The 24,806-nt window shown below is 37.6% G+C and overlaps 1 protein-coding gene across 1 annotated transcript in view; it reads right to left on the reverse strand.

Annotated features, from left to right (window-relative positions):
• Positions 1-24,806, reverse strand: part of ctnna1 (catenin (cadherin-associated protein), alpha 1) — a 121,076-nt gene that overhangs the window by 73,668 nt on the left and 22,602 nt on the right. The window contains exon 7 of the mRNA XM_073820453.1: positions 19,339-19,542. Within this exon, the coding sequence (XP_073676554.1) occupies positions 19,339-19,542 (204 nt within the window). The remainder of the gene's footprint in view (positions 1-19,338; positions 19,543-24,806) is intronic.

Below are 24,806 nucleotides of genomic sequence, written 5' to 3' on the forward strand. Positions count from 1 at the left end.
GAAATTAATGATTTTTAAATGTTATGTTTAGAGCTGTAGTTTATAATAACGCAGTGATGCAATGCATGGAAACAGATGCAGAAAAGATAACCAAGTTTAAAGAGCATTTAAATGCTCCAGAAAGAAAAAAGAACCAGCCATCACATTTGATTTCTACATTGTTAATGATGATGACCATCACTAGATGTGGACACGCAGGATTTAAATGACAAAACGCTCCATTTATCTCTCACATGGTTGCCAAGGAAACAGTGTTCAGCCAAACCGAATTTGTGTTCATTACCATCTAGGGTGTGACGAACAAAGACATTCATTATCCTTGTTCTGACCAGAAGTAACTTTATGCAGCCCTATTCATGAGAATGTCTGACACATCTAAGCATCGGAGGGAAGTAATACCAGATATCAAGGTGCACGCAGAGCTAATGCAATGAGTCAGAGCTAATCCACAGCAGCAGGTAAAGAAAAGAGCCCTAATAACACTGACATAGCTGTTCTTTGACTCGTCAATAGAAGTGACCTTCATGCTACAAGGCTTGGTAACAAAAGGAGTTACACAACCGAATAGAAAAGCATTTTCATGGCTAAAATACCATGCCATCAGAAACGAGCGGAGCTGAAAACAGCACAGAGAAGGCCTGCCACTGCCACCCACGAGGTCTTCGTAATCAAATATGATGCAAGCGTGCTATAATTACCCCTATCTGGATTCCATCACGCTTGCCCATTATTTCTCAGTGCCACAGGTGATACATCTGCATCGCACTCATCATTGACTTGCTGAATACAGTCAAGAGACCATGTGCACAGTTTAAGGAAATCCAATTATTGCCTTGAACCTTCTGAAGAGGTGCTCTTGAGAAGCAATCAGATATATCGAAAGAAAATTACATTGAGATCTTAAAGTTAAGGACCAGCCAGATGTTACAACTATAGCCCAGTTTTCCTAGTACCACTCCATGTTTATTCAATCAAAAACAAACCTTTTCAATCAGGCCAGAAGCAATAACACAACCAGGCATTAGAGAAACGCTAGCTGGAAACTCAACAACCTATGGGGTTCAAGGACTCGAGAGCTGCATATGTTTGAAGCATTTATTATGAGCTTCCAATTAATCTTGAAAACGCTTACCAGGGAGGATGCATCGATCTGGATTCTCGTCAGCAAACACCTCTAACATTTACAGCTTTCCACATTATAAAGTTGCTCTTTCCTGGAACCCAAAAACACATCTTGGACAGGACCGGACCGGACCAGACAAAATGAATTAGGTTTAGTCAGAAACCCATAAGAAGAGATATACAAGTGGAGGGAACTGCCAAAACCCTGTCTAGAGTCTAGCCAAACTAATTTCTTATTCAATTGTCATATATAGTTTATAGTGTAAAGGCCTGTTTACACCAAGGATGATAACCAAGATGACAACAAAGATGTAATTTTAAAAACTGTTCTCCACACCACAGCTAACAATACCATTGGAATCACTTTAAGACAACAAGTTTGAGGATTTAAAGCAGCAGACGCGCACGTGCTTAGAATAAACATATGCTATCATCCACTGGTGTGAATGTTGATAGACACTGCTTTTCAAAAGTTTGGGATCAGTAAAATTTTTAATGTTTTTTAAAGAAGTATTTTCTGCTCATCGAGGCTGCATTTATTTGATTAAAAATACAGAAAAAGAAACTGTAATATTGTAAAATTATAAAATTTAGCAATTTTCTATTTTATACTGTACATTTTTTTTTTATTCCAGTGATGCAAAGCTGGATAAAAAATTTTCAGCAGCCATTACTCCAGTCTACAGTGCCACATGATCCTTCAGAAATCATTCTAATGCTGATTTATTATCAATGTTGAAAAACTATTGTGCTGCTTAATATTTTTTTGGAACCTGTGATTTTACACTTCAATTCAATGTTTAGGGTTGAAAGAAATTAATACTTATTTAGCAAGGATGTGTTAAGTTGATTTAAAACAAAAGTGATAGTAAAGACTTAGAAAAAGAGTTCTACTTTGAATAAATGCCGTTCTTTAGAACTTTTTATTAGAATGCATATTAGAATGATTTCTGAAGAATCGTGTGATTCATTACTGAAGGCTGGAGTAATGGCTAATGAAAAGTCAGCTTTACATCACAGAAATTCATTATATTTTAAAGTATATTAAAATAGAAAATTGCAACAATATTTCATATGTACCCTGGACAACAAAACCAATCATAAGGGTTTTATTTTTTTCATTAAGATCCGAAATCTGAATAAATAAGCTTTTTATTGATGTGTGGTTTGTTTGGACAATATCTGGCTGAGATACAACCATTTGAAAATCTGGAATCTGATGGTGCAAAAAAATCTAAATATTATCATGGAACATATAATATCCAAATGATTTATGGCATAAAAGAAAATTCGATAATTTTGTCCCATACAATGTATATTGGCTATTGCTACAAATATGACCATGCTACTTAAGACTAGTTTTGTGTACCAGGGTCACATTATTTTTTCTTCTTGTTGCTTTCTGATTAAATTGAAGCATAACAGACGTCTTAAAAAAAAAAAAAAATACTAATCCAAAACTTTTGAACAGCACTGTAGTTTTCTTTACAGTCTTTGCTCTTGGTGTGAACAGGCCTTAAGACTTTGAGAAACGATGGAGTAACATAACTAAATAATTTTATGTGTTAAAAAAATATGCATAAAAGGGTCCATTTGCACAGCTAATTAGTGTTAATTTTGTTGACAAGACATTTGTTTTTTTTGTTTTTTAAGATTGTCAATGAGAAAAATTAGCAAACCGTTTTAATTTAATAATTAAAATGATGAATAAACGGCACTATAAACAATGCCAATAATGGTTTTAAAGTAAACACTATTCAACAATCAAATCATAAATGGCAAGTTTAATTGAATTAATTAAATGAAAATGCGTCGACTAAAACAATATGCCATTTTAAAGTGATTTTACTTTATGAATATTGAATATTATAGAAGATGTTATGTCAAAAGACAAAAAAGTATGTTTTTTAAAAAAGTAAAAATGAACAATAACAGCTAACATTCATAAGCCTTGTTAATTTCCCTTGAATAAACTTACAGCACTGCAGTTTATTTAGAAACATGACTTTTTCAACAGTGCCCCCTCACTAGAAACAGCTCAGTACATTATGTATACGAGGGTGACCTTTTCATTTCATACGCCTATACCTGTCGCAGGCAAGGAACAACATCGCGGCCGCTGAAACGTCACAGGTCTTATAAAGACACCTGATACATGCGCCAGAGAAGCCGCATGATAGCCACTCTTCAGTATTCAAGAGAGGGGTCCGCAAAACTGGACAACATGTAGTTACTAAGCCTCGGCTCAGGATTGAGGGGCAGAGAATGGGGCATGTCAAGCTTTGCAGCGTTCATCTGTCTTCACAGAGCAATCAGTTGTGGCATCCAGTCGCTGTTGGCAAATCGTACAGAGCGGTTAATAAACATGGCATGCTATCTGTCTTCATACTGTCAACTTTAGGCTGAAGCCTGCCGTGAGGCCGATTCCAAGGTGGGTTATTGAACCTCCAGGGTTTGAATACCAATGCTCCCTTGTTCACGGTGGGGATCTTTTCTCGTCCTTCGCACTGTCTGCTCTGATGATCTATAAAAATGAAAAAGCGGTGTCACCGGCAAAAGGTGACAAGATCTTTTGATTTATTAAGAAGGTTTCAACACAAATGTATGCAACCGCCCATGCGCCCTAATTACCTGGGGAACGATCCTTGGCCGCTTTGAATACAACCTCATACGTCAAACTACCAGAGCATATCTCTGACACAGCGGCACCTCTGCAAGAGTTTTTAGTATCCCGGACGACGATGAGAGAAGACATGAGCACGACTTAATGCTTCAATCATTATTAAATCTTACAGAGAGAAAGTTCTGCTGTGCAAGGTGAAATCTAATTTCTTAAAATGTTCACCTCCTGCCCTTTCAATTTTTAATTCATTAATATTCATGCTACGACTGCTCCTTAGAGCCCATTCCAGCCAAAAGAAAAAAAGACACTACATATCGAAAGCCTAACATCTCTCCATAGAGGATAATGCAAGAATCTATTTTCGGCTTTTCGGTTTCAAACAACAAAAGATATAGCATGCACTAAGCATACAACAATAGCTAGCACTGTGTTAATTTCCAAGCTCATTTCAGAAAAAACACTTCAATGATATTGTTAAACTCTGTTAATAACACAGACCTTTCGCTAAACCCAATATAAAACGGTCGCCCTTGAAAACAAGCCACACATCATCACAATACGTCTGCGACGTATTCAAAAATCACAAGGACCAGCACAGGCTATTAACTTTTAATACGCCATTTGCAAAACAATCCTACAAAGTCGACGGCTTTAAATGTCTCATAAAACAAGCAGCTTACAAGATTTTTTTTATCTGAATGCTGTGAACAACAAGAGCTTGAGCATGTGTCTATATGAGCTAAATGGACATGTAATGCCACTCTGAGAAACAATGCAATCTTGAGGAAGACTGTAAAAGAGCCAGCGTGACAGGAATCAAACCTGTGGGACCATTAAATAACCATTTCTCTTTGGATCCTGACAATATATCAGGAGAAAATGTGTTTTGCTATATTACCTATGAGGCCAATGATGCCCTTGACAATCACTACGGCAAAACCCAGTTTAGAGTCAGAAATGCTACATCACCAAAGTGAATGTGGACAAATGCCATTATCCATGACAGCAATATTTATTAGCCACTAGACTGAATGATTCTGCCCTTGGAAAAAAAATATAAAATATTTCCATTCAGTGGTGGATTTGAAAGGAAAGGAGCTGGGACACTTCTCTAACATTGTTTTCCAGCAACAAAAGACAGTTATCTAGTTCTAACAAATGCTCACCAGATCAAAACTAAACCGAAAGAGCCACGCTAGCTTTTGAAGCTCGAGCAAGCCATTGATTTCTGTTTTTGAACCATTCAAAGGCTCGCTGTCTGCGTGCATTTCATAAACAGCTTTGTCTTACAAGGCAAGATTTGGTAAAATGAACAACGGAAAAACAAACAAGGGTTCGGGTAGATCTTTTCTCTTTTTCTCCGAGCTGCTTCAAACTTAAAGGAAAAACAACACACAGATCAATAAGGATATGAAAAAAATAATATATAGGATATTAGGTGGAAAAGTACTTACAAAGAAGTCATTAAAAATGAGTGCAACATAAAGCCAAGCATTTAAACTACAAGATAAATCACCCTGGTTCATGGGGCTTGGTTTTTGAAAGCATGCGGCACCATTTGTGCTTGGGTCAAACTAATTGAAATATTTGTTTTGGGGGGTTCAGAGGCAATTAATCTCGGCCTAACCTCATTTATCTGCTGGAAAACAATTTATTCGGCTCCTCTGGATATTTATTAAATGCAATTACAAGACATTTCAGGAAGTGTGTAATGCTAATTCCCGGGACCACCTCGCCTAGATTAAGCCTCTAAATGTTGGTCTAAATGTGGCTTTAAACGGCAAACCGCAACTGCAGTCCCTAGCGGAGCACAAAACCATTTCAAATATTTCTAAAGCAGCTACGTTTTTGGGCTTGAGGAGCACTCAATGATTCATCCTGTTTCTCCAGAAGGAGACAATGCATTAAACACGCTTGCTTGCATTTAAAGTAACTCTTTTCACTCTCTTTCCCCAAGCATTGCTGGGCTAGCATACATAATTTGGATTTTTACTGTCATTTAAATGTACAAATCACAATGCATTTGATGGACGGAAAGAAACAGTGTGCTATTTTTTTTTCAATCTCCAGAGAAAATAAGCAGCTCAAGGTCAGTCATGTTAACACGCAAGCTTCCTTAAACAGGAGACAGCCATTTAATCTTCATTGGTAAAGGACAAAGAGAACATTCTTTATGAATTTAAATATCTTGGCTCCTTTAACCCATTATTGGAATTACACTGTCTACACCCTTCCAATGTCATGAAAGCTTAAGAAGAATGCTTATTAAAAGTAAATGTGTCAGTTTACATTTTGATTTTTAAGTTTTATAAAAGTAAAATAATTTTCCCCTTCTTAGGGTGGAATAATACTCTGGCAATGGCAGAATCAGACATGTGTCAATGCTGAACCAGGTGGAGATGTGGCCCCGTTCCCAACGACGGCTCAGAAACATCGAGTACATACCAATTCACTGAACACACTTACCTTGCAGACTAGGCTGCATGTCTTCTCTTCAACCAGGAGAAAAATAAGAGTGATTTGTTCCTTTCAAATAAGACTTATGATTAACTGTTTGGAAAACTACATCTGACAAGAAAGTCGACTGTGACAGTGACATGCACTTACTGAGCAAAAGGCAAATTATGGCCACCGTGAATATACAACAAAATTCACCAGACGGAAAATCAGTTTATGTACTCGAGAGGAAAACTGGATTAAAAACATTTGAGGGCACAGTGAGATATGATGCTGATTACCAAAAATATTGCAAAAGCAGACAGTTTATCTAGTTCATCTAGTGTCTTAGTTTGTTGGGCCACAAGAGTAAAATCAGAACATTTGCTTAGTTACGTGCCTTCAAATTGCCAAATTCACAGCATGTATAAAAATAAAAAAAAAGCACTGATGCATAATCTGTTAAACTGATCATGCAACCAAATGTATTCACCTTAAACAGTAAACTGTAGGAGGAGTTGAATTACACTTTAAATTAATATAGTTACTTTCAACTTCCTGATCAAAGAACACCAAACATATTCATCACTCTTTTGTCAAAAAGGACCTAATTTCAGCATTAAGTACAATTTTATATATTTGACCCTGGACCACAAAACCAGTCATAAAGGGCTTTTTTTTTTTTTAATTGAGATTTATACATCATCTGAAAGCTGAATAAATAAGCTTTAAATTGATGTATGGTTTGTTAGGATATGAACTTTGTCCCAGATACAAAATCTGGAATCTGAGGGTGCAAAAAAAATTTTTTTTTAAATAAAAACAGAAAAATCACCTTTTAAAGTTGTCCAAATTAAATTCTTGGCAATGCATATTACCAATCAAAAATTAAGTTGATATATTTACAGTAGGAAATTTACTAAATCTCTTCATGGAACATGATCTTTACTTAATATCCTAATGATTTTTGGCATAAAAGAAAAATCGATAATTTTGACCCATACAATGTATTGTTAGCTATTGCTACAAATTTACCTGTGCTACTTAGGACTGGTTTTGTGCTCCAGGGTCACATATAGAATATGCACTGTTAAGGTTTTTAGGGATTGTGTAGCCACGTCTATATTCACTAGTAATGCACCTTCATTGGCGTTGAAGCTGACCGATAATAATTATAATTTTGTCTTAATTTAAAAAAAAAATTATAACTACTGTCTATCAGTAACGGTTGGAACTTCATATTCATTGATATTTGCTAAGCATTACAGAGTTTAAAAAAATGTTGTGCTCTTTTAAAGATATAGTAGATCTTTTCAATCATCTAATTCTTACCAAATTCCAAAGTATATTCAATAGGGATGCACCGATATGAATCGGTCGATAATGCTTGCGCGTTTTGTCAGTAAAGCCGGTTCTGTAATCAGCGGTAAATGCCATCAGGTGCGTGATTTCATGTTGAGCCGTATATACTACACACAGCCGTTGTTTACCGACGAGCTGCGCAAATCAATGTTCATTATCAGCGTGAATGTGCGCAGCTCGTCAGTGAACAACGGCTGTGTGTAGTATATACGGCTCAACGTGAAATCACGCACCTGATGGCATTTACTGCTGATTACAGAACCGGCTTTACTGACAAAACGCGCAAGTGATCGGTCGATACATATCGGTGCATCCCTAATATTCAACATCCAACATTCATAACCAACATAAAACTTCAAGACACAAACTATGTTTGTTCCTTTCTTTTGTGTATAGTCACAGGGCTGAACGCCAAATACTTTTGACTACTGGCCCGATCGGACCGGTGGTTCAACTTTTTATTGGCCCTGCCACAAAAAAAAAAAAAAAAAAAAAGTTATCATTGTTTTTTAACCCGTTCTCTTGTATGTATATAAGCTTACATAATAGCAACATTTTAAATACTAGTTAAATTTTAGACATTTATTTGTCCGTTAAAGCTCAAGAAGACGTGGGAAGAAACACAATACAAGGTTTGACACTGTTCTCTATGCGCACAGAACACACTGAATGGATTTATCTGTGTCTTCTTGCACTTGAATGAAAATTGCAAGGCTTAAAAACATCCAAATTATACATTTTGGTGAGGACACAGCATCGGCCAGTGACAAATTCATCAGCTGCCTTGAATGTCTTTCACACTGGCTCTGCATCATTGGACAGTCCTCATTATCAACCCATTGTTTAACTATTTTCAAATGAGAGCAGGAAATCGTCTAATTACATAGACTTTCAGTTTCAGAGAGTTTCAGTTAAGACTATTCTCCTAGCTGTTTAGGAAACCCACTAACGGGAATGTTTTGAAAACAAATCTTACCATCCCCATTTACTAGCTAATTGAATAGGTGTTCTACTTAATAGCCCAGACCATTTTGTGTTTTGCAGGATGACTGGAGTGTTTTATTGATCAATCAGCACCTAGAACAGGAACTATTCACTCTACAATTCACTGCACAAAGCCACTGCTGATTTGCACGCTTCTGCCAGGTATGGGTCTGGACTCCCCACTGTAGTACAGCACTCCACAACTGAAGAATGTATCTCTTCAATTGAACAGAAGCTAGAGTAAATTAGGGGCATCACGATTCAACGGAGTGAGCATAATCTATTGTGTACAAGAACAGGATGGCAACATTTTTCCAATCACTGACGGCGGCTGAAAATCACCATCATTCCAAGCTATCACTCCTAGTTTCAGAAGTCTGTAGAGCTCACTCAAGTGTTCTCGGTGCCAGGATGAAAAAAAATTGCACAGAGAAAAAGAGGATAGAGAGTAAAGCGCCCCTTTATTGTATGTTATGATACCAGCTCTGCCAGGCTCTAGGACTTTAGAGTTGGAACTAAATGTCAGTGGACATTTCATTATGAGAAGAGGAAAAATAAAAAAGGCTGTCAAGAGTTCACAATGTGGACTGCAGCTCATCAAAAACGAATTAGAAAAGACAGAAAAAAAGATTCATGGAGTAGAAAACATCCAAGCACTAATCCAGCACAATTTATTGCTATCTGCCATCATTAAGGTAATTTTGCTTGAGCTCTGCAACAAGAGAAAACACTTTCCAATAAGGTTTGATTTACCAATACATTAAGCTCATAAGTTGTATTTGTCAGATAAATCGTAAAAAATAAAAATCTTTTATAACAATAGAAATTTTTACGAGCTTAAGAAACGTATAAAAAAAAAAAAAAAACTATTTTTAAACATTAAAAATCTTACTGCCCCCAAACTTTTGAACGGCAGTGTACAATAAATGTATTGATATTAACTAACATTTACAAATGATCAATAAATGCTGTAAAGAAATATATTGCTCATTGCTAGATAATTGTGTCAGTAAAAACTTAAAGTAATGTTAAATAAAGGGCCATTTTCACCAAGGACAAGAACTATATTAAAACTTTAAAATTATGGTTATTTGTTATTCATTCTAATTCTGTGTAAATAAGGATGTTCACCACACAACTATAACAGACAAATCGATTTTGTCTCAACTTTAAAGAGTTGGACAATTTAAAGGCAAATGACTTATAAATAAATGTCCACACCAACAGGTTATAAAGTTTTGAATATTGAAAAAAAATTTGCCTTTAAAGCCGTCCAAATGAGGTTCTTAGCAATGCATATTACCAATCAAAAATTAAGTTTTGATATATTTACGGTAGGAAATTTACTAAATATCTATGAAACATGATCTTTACTTAATATCCTAATGATTTTTGGCATAAAAGAAAAATTAACAATTTTGACCCATACATTGTATTTTTGGCCATTGCTACAAATATACCCATGCTACTTAAGACTGGTTTTGTGGTCCAGAATCACCTTTATCTTTATAGTCATCGTTAGGACCGTTTAGTGTTTGTGCTGTGGCACAGTGCCATCTCTTAGAACAGAAAAAGGGGAATGTTACTTCTACGCATGACAAAACAAAGCTGTTAAATACATATGCAACAAGGACAAATGACAAGGCACAGCAGAGGTCACTTAGCATCCAGAAAAGGATGAAATGGCACTACAATAACCTTCAACACAGATCCGAGCTGTCGTTTAAATGCTCTACGACACGTCTAAGACTTCAACGGGCCTTAATAGAAACTGTCAGTCACAGAGTGATGCCACAGCTCAGCAGCAGCCGACAGCAGTGGTCTAAGACCCACGAGGATAAGAGCGATGAATGAAAATAATGGAATCATCAGTGGTTTGTGCTCTGTCTCTCTCTCACACACAGACATGCGAGTCTCCCAACATTGAACCGGCATTGAGACAGACCGCAAAGAGTGTGGCATAAATCCTCTGAGTGCCTCGCCTATATCCCTCAAACATGCATTTTATCTACTCATATTTAAATTTTATAAGAGGTCAGGTCAGCTCCAGACCTGCCCAGGTGCTAAATTGCACAGAGCGACATGATTTACTGTACTAAGTGGTAAATGCCTTCGAGAACACACAGAAATTATTTACCTACCTGTCTTTTTTTTAACGTTTATGGTAAAGCAGTAAAATGTCATTTAAGACTTGGCATTTGGATGGGTTATAATCTGAACACCATGTTCTAAACTGTGAATAATAAGGTCTACTGTTTAAAATCTTTGGCTAAAGTGATCAATTCAGAAAGGATTATTAAGTCCCACTCTTTGCCATCTTATTTACAGCAGTTAGAGGAAAGTGCTTTTAACATTTACTGCCAAACACCCTGATTGCACAAAAAAGAAAAAAAAGAAAGAAAGAAAGACAAATCCAAGCGACAAACACTAAAAGCCATTTGTAGGGGTGGGCGATATGACCTAAAATTAATATCACGGTATTTTTCATCTTTTGAACGGTGACGGTATAATATCACGGTATTACTTTTTTTGGTACATTTTGGGAGTAGCAGCCTATCCTGTCCCTTTAGTATGTGAATAAAGTTAATATTTTTATAATATAATAAGTAAATGGTAGGTAACCTAAAAAGAGACATGGGAGAGTATTATGCATTCTCAACATTTATTTTGCAAAAAACCTAAAGATCTTAACAGTGTACAACAAAAATTATTTTTTTATTGAAATTTAATTTCTGCAATATTTAAAACCTTTAAATAACTGGGGGAAATCAACCCATAGCAACAGTTTAAAAGTAGACCAAATCTGTGGGGAAAAACGCGGACTTGGCAACCCTGCATCCAACACGAGCTGCTGGAGTTAATGTCATTGCACACATGAGTACGACATTTTCGTCTGAGATTTTTGCACGTTAAAAGAAAAAAAAAAAAATACAGGTCATGTTAATCGAGTTTACACACTGCCTCTGAAACTTTCGTCCGTCATAAAAAAAATTCGGATTGTGTTTGATTTTCTGCATTTTCGCATCCATAATAAGCATTTTGATAAGGATGGCGAATATGAGAAAACTAAAAAAAAAAAAAAAACGCATACGAAAATCGGACTCAGTGTACAATGACCTTTAGATTTGACTGATCATGGGTCGAAAGTGAAGAGAGTTGACAAAAATAGACTGGAGGATTTGCTGCAATCTTGTGCTCACTGACAAATATCTGTTATAAGATGTGCTGCTCCCTTTACACAGAGTGTGCGTTATCGCAAAATCGAAAGTAAAAGTAAACAGCGCGAGCACTCATTTAAAAGCTATTTCTACACCCTGCATATTGAAAGTGCGAAAATTATATACAATATTAGTTCGCCTCGCGCCCGCTCAATTTACGATCCGCTGTGTAAATCCTTCGGCCGGACGACCGGGACTGCCACTCCGCCCCTGGTATAGGCTACAGACCTTTCTTCACGATGTTTCACCAGTCGTTTAATGGGCACTCCCCTTTTACCTACCACCTGCAAAGCTGATACGAATATGTTTTACTTTTTTATTTACAACAAGATATATAGTATAAGGACAGGTATTCAGACCACAACTGAACGTTTGAAGAAAATATAATGCCTTATTATTTAGAATTAGCTATTATTGATGTAAATGCAGCTGTCCGAGGCACATAATTGATTTATTACGGTATTGATGGTATTAGAAAATCCATGTCGTGGCGCAATGTCACACCGTTGCTGACTATGACACCGGTGTACCGCTCACCCCTAGCCATTTGACTAGAGGGTGTATTGCATCGCTGGATAATCACTGTTTAAAAGCAATGCCCATGTGACTGGCTTTTATACTATAACAAGAACAGAGATTTATGTTTTTTTATTAATCACAGCACAATAATATTGTAGAGTAATGTTCAGGGAAAATTTTCACCATCTGCGGTCAGCATCAGAGAAAAATAGCTACTAGGGATGAGCATTCCGGTCATTTTAACTGACTTTTGCATTAAATTTGAGGGGGGGCTTTCATGATTCACCACCGTCTTGTGGATTAGAATAGCATTGCCCATCTCTAGTGCCTACTGCTATAAAGAGATAGACGGCATTTACTTTCATTGCATGGATAAAAAAAAATACCATGAAATATCAGAAAGTCAGTCATTTAGGTTTGAAATGACATAAGGGTGAGTAAACGACCAAATTTTCCTTTGTGTGAACTGTCCCTTAAAGCAAAAGAGTAAAATTGAGTGCAGCAAGCTACCTCTGAAATGGACAAACTGTCTCAATCTTTACGCAATTAAAACTGCTTCGGCAAAAAAGTACCTCATCCATCTCTCTGAAAAGGCAGGGATGTGATTTTAACAGCTAAATGATCAAGGACCAGGTATGGGGGAAACCATCTGACAGCCCATGTGTGACAGATTTGCGTTTTTATGGAGAGCTGTAAATTTAGCAAAAGCCTCGGGGACAGAAAAGTGCTCCCTTGATGCACTGCATGCGGTGTGATTCGCTTTAATTACGCATTCAGATGAGGTTACAATGGAGCAGACAAAGTCAGTTTTGCATTTCTGCAAGCTGAAGTGAATGAGAAAATATGCATTAAAATTGACCTGGCTTTTCAAATATTATTTTTTTTTTTTCAAAGAAGCTGCAGGAACTCTTGACTCCTTAACTTAATTAACATTAGTAAATATTTGGGATAACCAGAGGCCAACAGGTTAGCAGGGACTCATTAAGGCTCAGCTTTAACAAGCAGGTGTCCCTACACTGAATTTCCTAAAGAAGAAAATTGCTGCTGAAAAGGTCAAATGGTAATGATCTGCTCTTACTGTTCAAATGTTATCACTATTTATGAAAAAGGAAAATTATTCCGGGGTGGCAAGACGAAAATAATTTCAAAAAGCGCACTGTTAGGTGAAAGAACAAGAGGAGGAATGATAGAAACAGAGCTCAGATTGAGTTAAGAGACTTGTGAAAAAAACAGAAGGGAGTTGTCATGAAACAAGACCAGGTGTCAATCTTGCTGAATGCCCATGGCAAAGAGGAAAACGTGAGGAAGAGAACAGACGGAGAGAGAGGTGTGGGTGTGTGTGGGTCTCCCGTTCCATCTTCCCTCCATAAGGCCTTGAAGAGTTCGCATCTGTCCTTTCACAGATTCTTCAGATGTTTGCCTTCAAGTTTAAGAATTTAAATGTCAAAAGCTTGACACGTCAAACCTTATTACTGCCAGTTCGCCTTGTGTACAATCACCTCAACAACAAGAGCCTAGTGGGGGGTCTAAAATGTATTATTAATAAAATGCAGCAGAAAAACTCAGAACAGACACATCATGTGAAGTAGTCACGAGAGGGTGGAATAATTAAATACGTGCTTGAACCGCAGCACTCAAAACCATGAGCTCGTGCTCAGTAAAGTGAAGAGGCTTGTTTGTTTAGCAGTGCTCTGCATTGTTAATCATCTGGCTAATCAGACTGGGCTGGACTTAAGTCGAAACCAGATTGACCGCCTGAGTTTGGGGTTACAGCACAAACTGGGGCATACGGTTTAAGGTCCTGCGTAACAATCACACATCTTTTCCTTGCTAACAAAGGCCTGATCAATCTCTGTGCTAATCGGCAATTAATTACAATCTATTTTTGAACAGCCTGAAAACCGCTTTTGAAAAGTCAAGCCAAAAACGGAATGCGGCAGTCCATTATAATTCAACGCGTGTCTTCGGTTTTCTGCCTAGATGCACCATTTCTGCTCGAAGATAATGAAACCTATAAAATTCAGGTCGCATAACAGTGATTAAAATGTTAGTATTCATCATAAGATTATATCAATTATGAATAGAGGTTTGATTATTTTGAGGCGCTGCTCCAAAAATTCATTTAAATATGTGACTGAGGCAAGAATCAAAGCGAGGATATTAAACAAACATGAGATGACAGAAAAAAGACAATTTATGCCAACTTTTGAGCTGCATTTACATTCAAGCGCTATAAAGTCAGAAACCTTATGCATTAAGCACTTAGCTTGGTCAACAAAATGCCCAGAAACTGAGCTGCGTTATGCCATTTTATTACATTTTCATAAACATTCCTAACCAGAGCCACTGCCAGAGGCTCGAACTACAGAACTAGGGTTTAAGATTAACCTCTCGAGACCTCTCATTTAATTTATAGATATTAAAGTGTTTTACAGAGCTGAATTGTGGGAGGCTGTTGAAATACACATGCAATCATCTGAAGACAGATTAAAATTTGTAGAAATTTGACTAGAATGAATTGAGATTCCTGCCTTAAGCAGGAAAATGTGTGATGACATTGTCTACAATTCTATTATGCCACTACATCACTTTGCATCAATAAATTACCAAGCACAAAGTTCCAGCTGGGAGTTTCATTTTGCGGTTTGAAAAATGTAAAAGTGAGAGAAAACGGCCCACTGCTATGCTCGCTAGCTAAAAAGAAAGAAGGTTGAAAGAGCAAAACTACTCCAACAGCACAGTCTCAGATGTGACTGAGAAGCCCATATGCTGTCTGGCCAATATGTCCTCCTATCAAGCGAAGTCACTTCAAACAAGGCAGTTCCTTTATTCCAGGAGAAATCATATGGCTAAAAATTGAATTTGGGACACCAATTTAATCTCTGTATTATTGCGGGCCTTCAGAGTTCATTTAACAACACAGTCAGAGCATAAATTGGATGTGAGACTAGTTATTCATTCTAACAGAGGGAGGAGGAGCTGCACCTGTCTTACTCAAATCGAAATTCCAGCCTATTGCACCCAGTACATTCCTCCATTTAGCAGAGGATAAAAGAGTATGAGAGATTGAGGGAGAAATCTCTCTACTACCTGATAAGGAAATCCTGAAGGACTACAACAAAAGAATGTTAAGACTTTTCCTGCATTAAAGGGATAGTTCACCCAAAAATGAAAATTCTGTCATTAATTACTCGCCCTCATTTTATTCTAAACCTGTAAGACCTTTGTTCATTTTGGGAGCACAAATGAAGATATTTTAGATGAAAACTGAGAGCTTTCTGAGCAAGCATAGACGGCATCACAACTGACACATTCAAGGCCCAAAAAGGTAGATAAAATAGATTTTTTTTTAAACAGTGGGTTATTTAGCTGCTTACAAAGGCAGCATTGCAGGCACAGTCTACATTTTATGTTTAGTATTGCATAGTTAGCTTTTCAACATGCTAAAACTGCTGACAACTCCTGCTTATGTAAGCAATAGTTCACTAGGTTTTGGAAGAGAGCTTGTAAAAGGTAATGCCAGGTAAAGTGGCGGTCAAAGCATTCAGAGACTCCAGAAGGCTTTAGTCCAGAGGTAGCTGAGAAAGATGGACATATCATCTCCCTCATCTGTTTCTCCTGTCTGAATGAGTGAGCAGCCAAAGCGTTGTCATGTCAGCTGAGCTTCAGGGCTGAGGAGCAGTGTTTTGTGTGTTGGGGCAGACACGCTGCAAAGGCCTAGTCAAGTAGAAAACCTGTTTTGAAACGACCGGACACTGCTTGGATGAATCTGTGGCTAAAATAAACCGGCGGCACAAAGGCTGAGCAGAAAAGCGATCACAGAAAACGTACGTCTCACCGATAGTGCTCATCTGTATTCAAATGACGGTGGGGTCATTTATCTGTGTGGGGACATATGGGACTGCTCTATGTCATTTATCTGTACGGGGACATAAAAAAAGTCTATACATAAGCTGGGGGTTTCTATAAAAGGTCCAGTCCAATTATATTAGCATTTCTCATGCAGTCATGGTAGCACGGCTAATTTTGGATGACATGGCAAGCTTATTACACAGATAGCTGCATATTAGTGATGACTATCACTGCTGGAATCAATCTGGTATGATTTTTTCATTCCAGGCATGAGCACTCTTCACGAGGATCACTTGAAATGGCACTGGAAATCGAATGTGTAATTTGACTTTTATTGAATGCTTGTGCCTTATCCATGCCAAAACCCTTGCTAGATGTTATCAGCCAGCCATTTTCAGGCTCTCACACCGCAGTGTTAAAAATGGACGGTAATGACAGAGGCGCTTGCTCACGATCCTGGTCTGGAATTACACAGAACTAGCAATGAGCCATCTGGAGCGCGTCAGCTCAGGTTTGCCTGAGAACATTGCTGTGTTTCCAGACAGAGCCGAGGACCTGCTGCTTCCTGACGTTTTGTAAGACTGACATAAATAGTCGCTGACACCTGCGAGACATCGCCTCCCCGAACATCATCTTCAGCGGTTTGTGGCACAACACCACTTCGGCTGCCCACACACCGCTATTAACTTGTGACAGAAAAATTATGTTACTGTGTGCTAGGGGCGTAGAACTTATTTGAACTTTGAGTACGGCCATCAAGCAGGAAAAACTCTATACAATACCGATTATAAGGAGAGTAGCTAGGGCTGTGTGATTTGGAAGAAAAAAAAAATTGTTTGTTTGTTTGTTTGTAGGGCTGTACATTTTTGATAAAAATGTGTGGTCTATAAAGAGAGAGAGAGAGAGAGAGAGAGAGAGAGAGAGAGAGAGAGAGAGAGAGAGAGAGAGAGAGAGAGAGAGAGAGAGAGAGAGAGAGAGAGAGAGAGAGAGAGAGAGAGAGAGAGAGAGAGAGAGAGAGAGAGAGAGAGAGAGAGAGAGAGAGTTATTATTGTTACTAAAAAAAATTGTAATTTAATTGTAAGTTTCGAGTTTTCATTTAGGCTTTAGGGTATATTTGGACAGGACCCTTTTCTAAACGACCCTGTTATTGCTTCCTAAGGGCTATATTTTAATCTTTTTTTAATTATTGACCTGGAGAGTCCAGAAAATTGTACTGTGGCGTTTTTTTTCAGACTGAGCTAAAAACCTAGGAGTAGTTTGCAAAAGTAAGTTAACATCTTAATCATTTAACAAACTGTTTGATTGACAGCAGTGGTTCTAGAGGCAAAGTTGTTTGGAATAAGGAGGTCTATTGTATGATATGAATATTGTGTGTATGTGCGAAAAGATGCGCAATATACAATCATTTACACACATGAAAAAAAAAATTCATGTTGATAGAACAAACGGTTTCTATTTCATATTTTCAAAGGTTATAGTCTAATGTTTTTTCCCCTTTTATAAACCAAGAGGCCAAGCTCCGCAACTTTGTTACATTAGATTCAGCTCTTACATGTGTTCCGAGTTTCGCAAAGCCATTTTAGTAATTTGAACATTTGAATTCTGCTCAGAATTCTCTGATATAAACAGCACTGACTTGCGTCAGAAAACCAGAAATATTAATGCTAACTACAACAATGGTAGAAATAATACATTATTCATTTCAGGGTTTGTACAACCTTTGAGAGAATAATTCAAGCACCTTTTTAATGACTTTCCAGCATTTAACATAACTATTTCCAGCACTTTAAAATGATCTTTTGAATGAAATTTGTAACGGAAAAACTTTTTTTTTTTTTTTTTAAATGGCCGGGAAAACATGACTAAACATGACTAAAACTGTTTGCAAAGTAACTTATTTTACTTTATTTAACTTTATTTTATTTCAGAAAGTTTTTTTTCTACTCATTTTGTTGAACATTTGAATCGGCAGGCTAGCGTATTGTCCCAGCCCTAACAGCAATATTGAATCACAATACAAAAAAAAAAAAAATCATATCATATATCGGCACCCAAGTATCGTGATATTATTGAATCGGGAGGTAGGGGTATCGTCCCATCCCTAGGGTTTAGTAGTATGCACTTGAACCCCTAAAAACAACCCACCGCTCTGAGGTGGTGCCATTACTGATGCATAATGATCTACTCACGTATGATTATAATGCCACTCTTCACTCAAACAGGCAGATTTTTTAAAATTGACTTATTTAAGCAGCTCTCATTAGATATCTAAAAAGCGATTTGTAGATATTTCCAACAAACAGATGGAATGCAGTACCACAGCAGCCAAAAACAACAAATCTGATTGGCTGCTTGGAAACAGAAAGGCTACTCCATTTGGAAATGAGATGAAGATGGGAAAAGAGGTTGGTAAAAACCAAGATCTGCCATGTAGAGAAATGTGCTGGGGGAGAAAAAGAGTGACAATATAACGTTCAAGACATTCAGTGTGTGTTGGAAATTAGAGAAATAAATCAGCCTGCAGAAATAAGGTAGCGTTTTAAACTAGGAAATTTAAGCATGATTGCATTTGTTTATCAATTACAGCACTCAACACCAGCTTGGCCCAAAAGTTGCCAATTTTCTCTGTGTGGGGCAAATACAGCCAAATGTGTCAGAACTTACAAGTTCTTCATTTACCCACCAGTCCACAAGCATATCGTATCACCCACCGTGCTGCACGCCACAGGGGTGTAAAAAGGTGGCTTTGAACCAATATTTCTATGAACGACTCAAAACTTTTTGGGGGAAGAAAAAGAATCTGTGACTACAAGATAATAAAAGTAGAAGCAAAAGGAAAACAAATGAAATGAAAGGCCGAAAAAAAAACATAAAACCAATACTGTTGAGCAAACAAAGGGAATTATTTGAAAACAACAGCAGTCAAACAATTCAATGCACAGATCAGTATCACAGGAGGGGGCTTGTGTGTACTGAACCCCTCTCTACAAAAGCCAGGCGGCACAGGACAAATTGTGATGAGACTGGAGGTCTTTATACAACACCACCCGGAGAACGTGATATGTGCACTGTCCCTGAAATAAAACTCGCCTCTCCTTCCCTGCAGGAGAGCGTCTGTCTAAGGTAGCAGGTGGGTACCTGCCATAGTCATTCAGGGACGAGGGACTGTGAAAGGGGAAAAGAGGTAAACGAGAAGGAAAAAAGTACTTGACGTGCACCTACATTGCCCATGTACTCGGAGAGAAGATCCTGCAGCGCCTGGCGCACAGAGTTGCATTCGGCCACGATGCGCTCGCGCCGGTCATCACGCGTGCAGGAGGAATCGGCCATGAGGGCGGCGCCACTTATGATGCTCTCCAGACGCTCCTCGAGAGAAGGCCGGAACCTCTCCTCACTGAAACTCAGCGGGTCCACGATGATCTGCTTCTGCAGGGGGAGAAAAAGAGAGAGAATAAAGCATGATTAAAAGTATAAGGCGCACGACAGGAAGACAAAGCACTTTCTCTGAATTAATGCAATAAAATATTGCGATTCCATGCCAAACGGGGGGGAAAAAGAAGTGAGATTTATGATTTCACATACCAAATGTCCAACTTCACAAGACTTTGACAGTTAAACGTCAGTCATTATTGGCCGCACGGCCCGAACAGGATTTTGGAATCCATCTCCCTGGACGCCGAGGCACAAGCTGTGATATTCATTAACTGGACGAATCAATAATTCACAAGATCTGAGATGATGGTCTGGGGCTCCTGATGCAATTTCAGGCCAATGGCTTTTGCTCAATCAGAGGCTGCATTAGCTTGCCTGTGCACTTTGGTTGGCTTTTAAATCAACTCTACGTAACAGACGGCATCTTAAAAGCCATTTGCACCGTCTTCTGGGGGCGAACGGGAAAAAATAAAATAAAACAAGCGGGACAAAAATCAAGCTTAACTGCACATTATGTAAGATCACAGACTCTTGCATATCTCGTGTGGGGTTTTCAACAGAGAGAACTGCTTTGGTAAACACTGCAGTTAGTACGAGCGCATCTTTAAAGCTACTAACCCTAAACGGCAGAGCAATCGGTTTTCGGCCTAGGGCAACGAAATGCAGTTGCGCATATAAAACACTGCTATTTTTCCTCCATGAGCCAGGATGACATTTTAGATGTCCCTACATGTCCTCGACTGGGTACATTTACTTGGGGACATCGCACTCCCTTTCTCAAAGAATAAACTTGTTAACGTCTGGTAAAATTAAAGTGAAGAGTCACAAATGTGCCAGAATAGCGATAGCCGCCTGAAAAAAATAAGAAATGTGGAACAGCGACAGGCGGAATCAATCTTCAAAACAACGTGACAAGACCCTCCATCTGATGTCATATACGTGGTAAAATATTCAACAATTCAGTTGTTAGAATCTGAGTTTATTAGTCTCATCTCATCTGACCTCCTTTACTTGCGTGTCACGTTGGCATGGCAACAAGCCTCTCTCTCTGACTCACTGCAAAGTTGCTCCAGCTTCAAATTAAGCAGCAAGAAGCGATGTGGAAAAAATGTGCATGTGTGCTGAAGTTTCTGCACGGTCACCAGGAAATTAAAGACGCACATGATCTGAGGTACCGACATTCCCCATCTCATTTGAGCGCACACTCACGCCCACTTTTTTTTTGCTGTCAGTTAAACAGATGCCATCTGTTTGTGCAGAGGACCGCCTCTTCTTTGTGAGCATGTCTGGCCTCCTGAAACAGCTATTACTAAGAATAGAGCAGCTACATCTTCAGCTTGAGCAGTTTTAATATACAAAACAAAGTGCAAAGTAAGGCTGCCCCTAATAGTCGACGAGAAGAGGCTTAGTCGACCAAAATTTTATTAGTCACTTAGTCGCAAGAAAAATCCACAGGAAGTGGACAGATAGTTAATGGCTGGTCTATGTGGTAATACAATACATGTTCTTAAAATACTCCCATCATTATTGGTCATACAGGTAAGAGCAATACATCTTTTGATGTGAAGACTCTACGTTTATTTGTGTGCACTTACAATAACAAAACATGTGTGTTTCAGTAAAATAATGAACGACTACTACTTGACCAGAAAAATCTTTAGTCGAAGGCAACCCTAGTGCAATGTTTTGATGTATCGGTAAAGTTTCTAAACAAATTTAGCATTGCCCATATCATTACCCAAACTATACATGGATGTAGTGTTGTTACAACACCAAAACTTCAGTGCATGACTACTGCACAAGTTCTCTTTCAAGGTTTCTTGAAAAAATGTTTCTTATTTACTCCTGCTTTATATATCCGTGCAGAGAATAATTTAGAACACCGAACAAAATGTTCTGCTGCAGCACATTAGTGCAACTCGGGAAAAACGGCTCTTATTAAAATGCTATCATTCCTGAAGTACCAGTACTTGTAAAATGAAGAATCGTAACGTTTTTATAAGAAGGGCATCATGATTTCTTTTTAGTACCGTTTTTAGTATTGTGCAACACTACATTGATGCCAATATTTTCTGATGATTGCTTTAGTTTTAACCAGGGCTTTTTGTTGCTCAGGGTCCTTTGTGTTGCATCCAAAGCCATACAGATCCCAACAGCCGAGATTAAGGAAAGTAAAGCTGATTTTACAACAATTATGGGAAACAAGTCTTGGTGATCCTTCAAGATGTTTGGTGATGTTTTCATTCTGTTACCCACAAGGGCAATTGACTTAGTCTCGACACACAAAGAACAGAGGGGTTTATAGACGTGCTTTTAAAGAGTTTAGCAGAGAGATGTTGGAGGGAAAACAGGCCCGAATTAACTCCACAGAGTAAGCTAATTGTGTAAATTGAAATTGTGTTTTTTGTATGGATTCAGCATTTTGATTTAATTCCAAATTGTGTCTAATGAAATTATTTCATTAAACTTTGAGAATTTAATCTTGTAAACTGTAACCAACTGAAAATATAATTTACATTACAGAACATTATTTGACACAGTGAAGTATTAATTAAAACAATGATGAAAAATATTGGTTCTTTGACATTCCCTTATTAATAATATTACTTAAGACGACTGTACATTTGTAATAGTGTACAAGAGTAATATGTAAAATATAAATTTTCAAGTTTTTCAACTTTTATTTTGGTGGCCACATTTCATGCATCCAGCTAGGGCTGTCACTAAAGATTATTCTATTAAAGGTTGTATCAGCAATTTCAAGCCTGAAACATAAAGGGTCAAATTCAGCTGACCTTTCTTCATGATCCGCTCACTGCCTGCCCCATAAATCAGCTGTTAAAAAAAAAAAAAAAAAAAACGTCTCTGTGGTCAGCCTAGGGTCCTGCGAAAGTCCACAACACCAACCCCCTGACGCTGATTAGTTGGAACACTGTTTGTTTTGCTGTGGAAAGGTTGATAGCACCAATTGTTTTTTTTTTTGGCATATCTCGGACCCTAGGCTGACCAGAGAGACACGTTTTTTTTACATCCAATTTATGGGGCAGGCAGCGAGCGGATCATGAAGAAAGGTCAGCTGAATTTGACACTTTATGTTTCAGCCTAGAATCGCTGATACAACCTTTAATCGAGTAATCAGTCGATTAGTCTGACGATTAATCGAGTAATCAAATTATTATAATAATTTTGAGGTAATACAAATAGACCTATGCAGACAATAGACTTTAAAATGACCTAAAATACATATATAATAGCAATAACGATTAATCGTGTAATCGTATAATTATAATAACTTTGAGGTGATACAAATAGACCTGCGCAAACAATAACCTTTAAAATGACCTAAAATACATAAAATAGCAATGAGGCAATAATAATTGGTTCAAATTGAGTATTAAAAGCAAGCAATCATGCGGTTTTATTAAACGAAACTGTGAAAATACATAATGTATTATAAACAATAGAACTAATGTGCATTAAGCATTATATCAAACGCCTGGCCAACAGCCTGGCGATTGTTTTCACACATTACTGCACAATCTAATACTTGTTAAATATTGACTAAACAACATTAAATTCAAATGTCCACTTAATCTTTAATATTTGACTTATTTAATATTTCTTTACGACAGAAATCCTACAGCCACTGTAATTTCTTGAATATGTTGACATCAAAACGTGTAATGGTTTACAGGTTTATAGTTATTATGATTTACAAATATGATAGAATGGCACAAGCTCCTAGATGAATGTTATAATAAACTCAAACTCACAGTAATATGAGATCGAGTTTGAGACACTCCATACATGTAAGTGATAACAGTTTGTGTGGAGCAGCATTTACTGTAAATGAACCTACACACATAGAAATAAAGTGTATAAACCTGTTGTTTAGCATTTATTGAATTAAACTGAAGCATTTATGAATTCACAATAGTATTATGCTTCATTGTGATTTTAAACGGGTTTAATATATCATGCAGCCTTAAAACTCTGTCTAACAATGTGTTTCATGGATTCTCATCCATGGAGCGCACCACTTCCGTTTTTTTGCCGGTTACTCGACACAGGCAAAAAGCAATTGAGGATTTTTTTTTTTTTTTTTTTTTTTTTATAGAGTACTCAAATTGAATCTAACAATCGTGACAGCCCTACATCCAGCTCCAAGTAAAAACACTCGAACGATCTAATTAAAAAAAATAAAAATAAAAAAAAAGTGTGTGGTGCTTCAGAAGGTGAATTTTACACCCCTGATCTAGATGTAGGCTAAATAATGAAAAAAAATATAAATGGTTTTATTCTTAATATTGTGAATTAATTTTTGACATATCGCCAGGCCCTGACGCAATCTGCAAAAGATGCCCAAACAATGTTTAACAGATTATGCTTGAGACTGGGGGCATCAGCAGTAAGTCCCAAAAAATTAATTTAGTTATTCAAGGCAAATGACAGAGTTACCTGACATTCAATTATACAAAATGGCTAAAATAAGACTGTAATGCATTTTATCATTACTGAAAATCATTAAAAAAAAGGTAGTATGGTGGTGGTAATAATTCTCCTGTCCATAGATCGATCCGATAAGACTAGCTCTATACAACATTTTTAAATTCCCTAGAAAAGCAGCATGCAAGGTCAAGAGTAAAAACTGGGCCAATCATATAGTACAGCACAATCAATATAATGGAGGTCTGAGGGTACCGATAATTCTAGCAGCCGCAGGTACGGATAAAGCTGCAGGCTGCTAGAAATCTCAACGTGCTTTGTGCCGAGTATTGATTGGCTGAGAAGGGGGGGGGGGGGGGGGGAATCAGGACATTTGCTTTACTTACAATTAACCATGTTACACTGCTAGCCTTGGGTCAACACAAATGGCATTGTTTTTGAAAACTCTTAATTCATTTAAAACAGCTCAGATTAATTGCCCCTCGCAGATACTCAATCTGACGAACCATACACAAATCTATAAACTTAATTTTGTTGCCAGCATAAATTTTTTTCTCACGGTGCATCCTGCAGTCTAGCTTCACATAATTAAATTATCACTTCCTAATGGTTTTGAGCTGAAAAGGACAAGAGTGCAGCAAATGACAAAGACCTGACGCTGTGGAATCCAACCCTGGGCGTAAAACAAAGAGGAACGATACAGTTGATAAGTCCATCGACAAATGTGACAAACAACGCATTTTGGGCTCCAGTCAGAAGCCAGGGGAAAAAAAAAAAAAAAAGGATGTCAGTTCATTGTTGTAGAATGACGA

This window comes from Garra rufa, chromosome 16, assembly GCF_049309525.1.
Source record: "Garra rufa chromosome 16, GarRuf1.0, whole genome shotgun sequence".
NCBI lineage: Eukaryota > Metazoa > Chordata > Actinopteri > Cypriniformes > Cyprinidae > Garra > Garra rufa.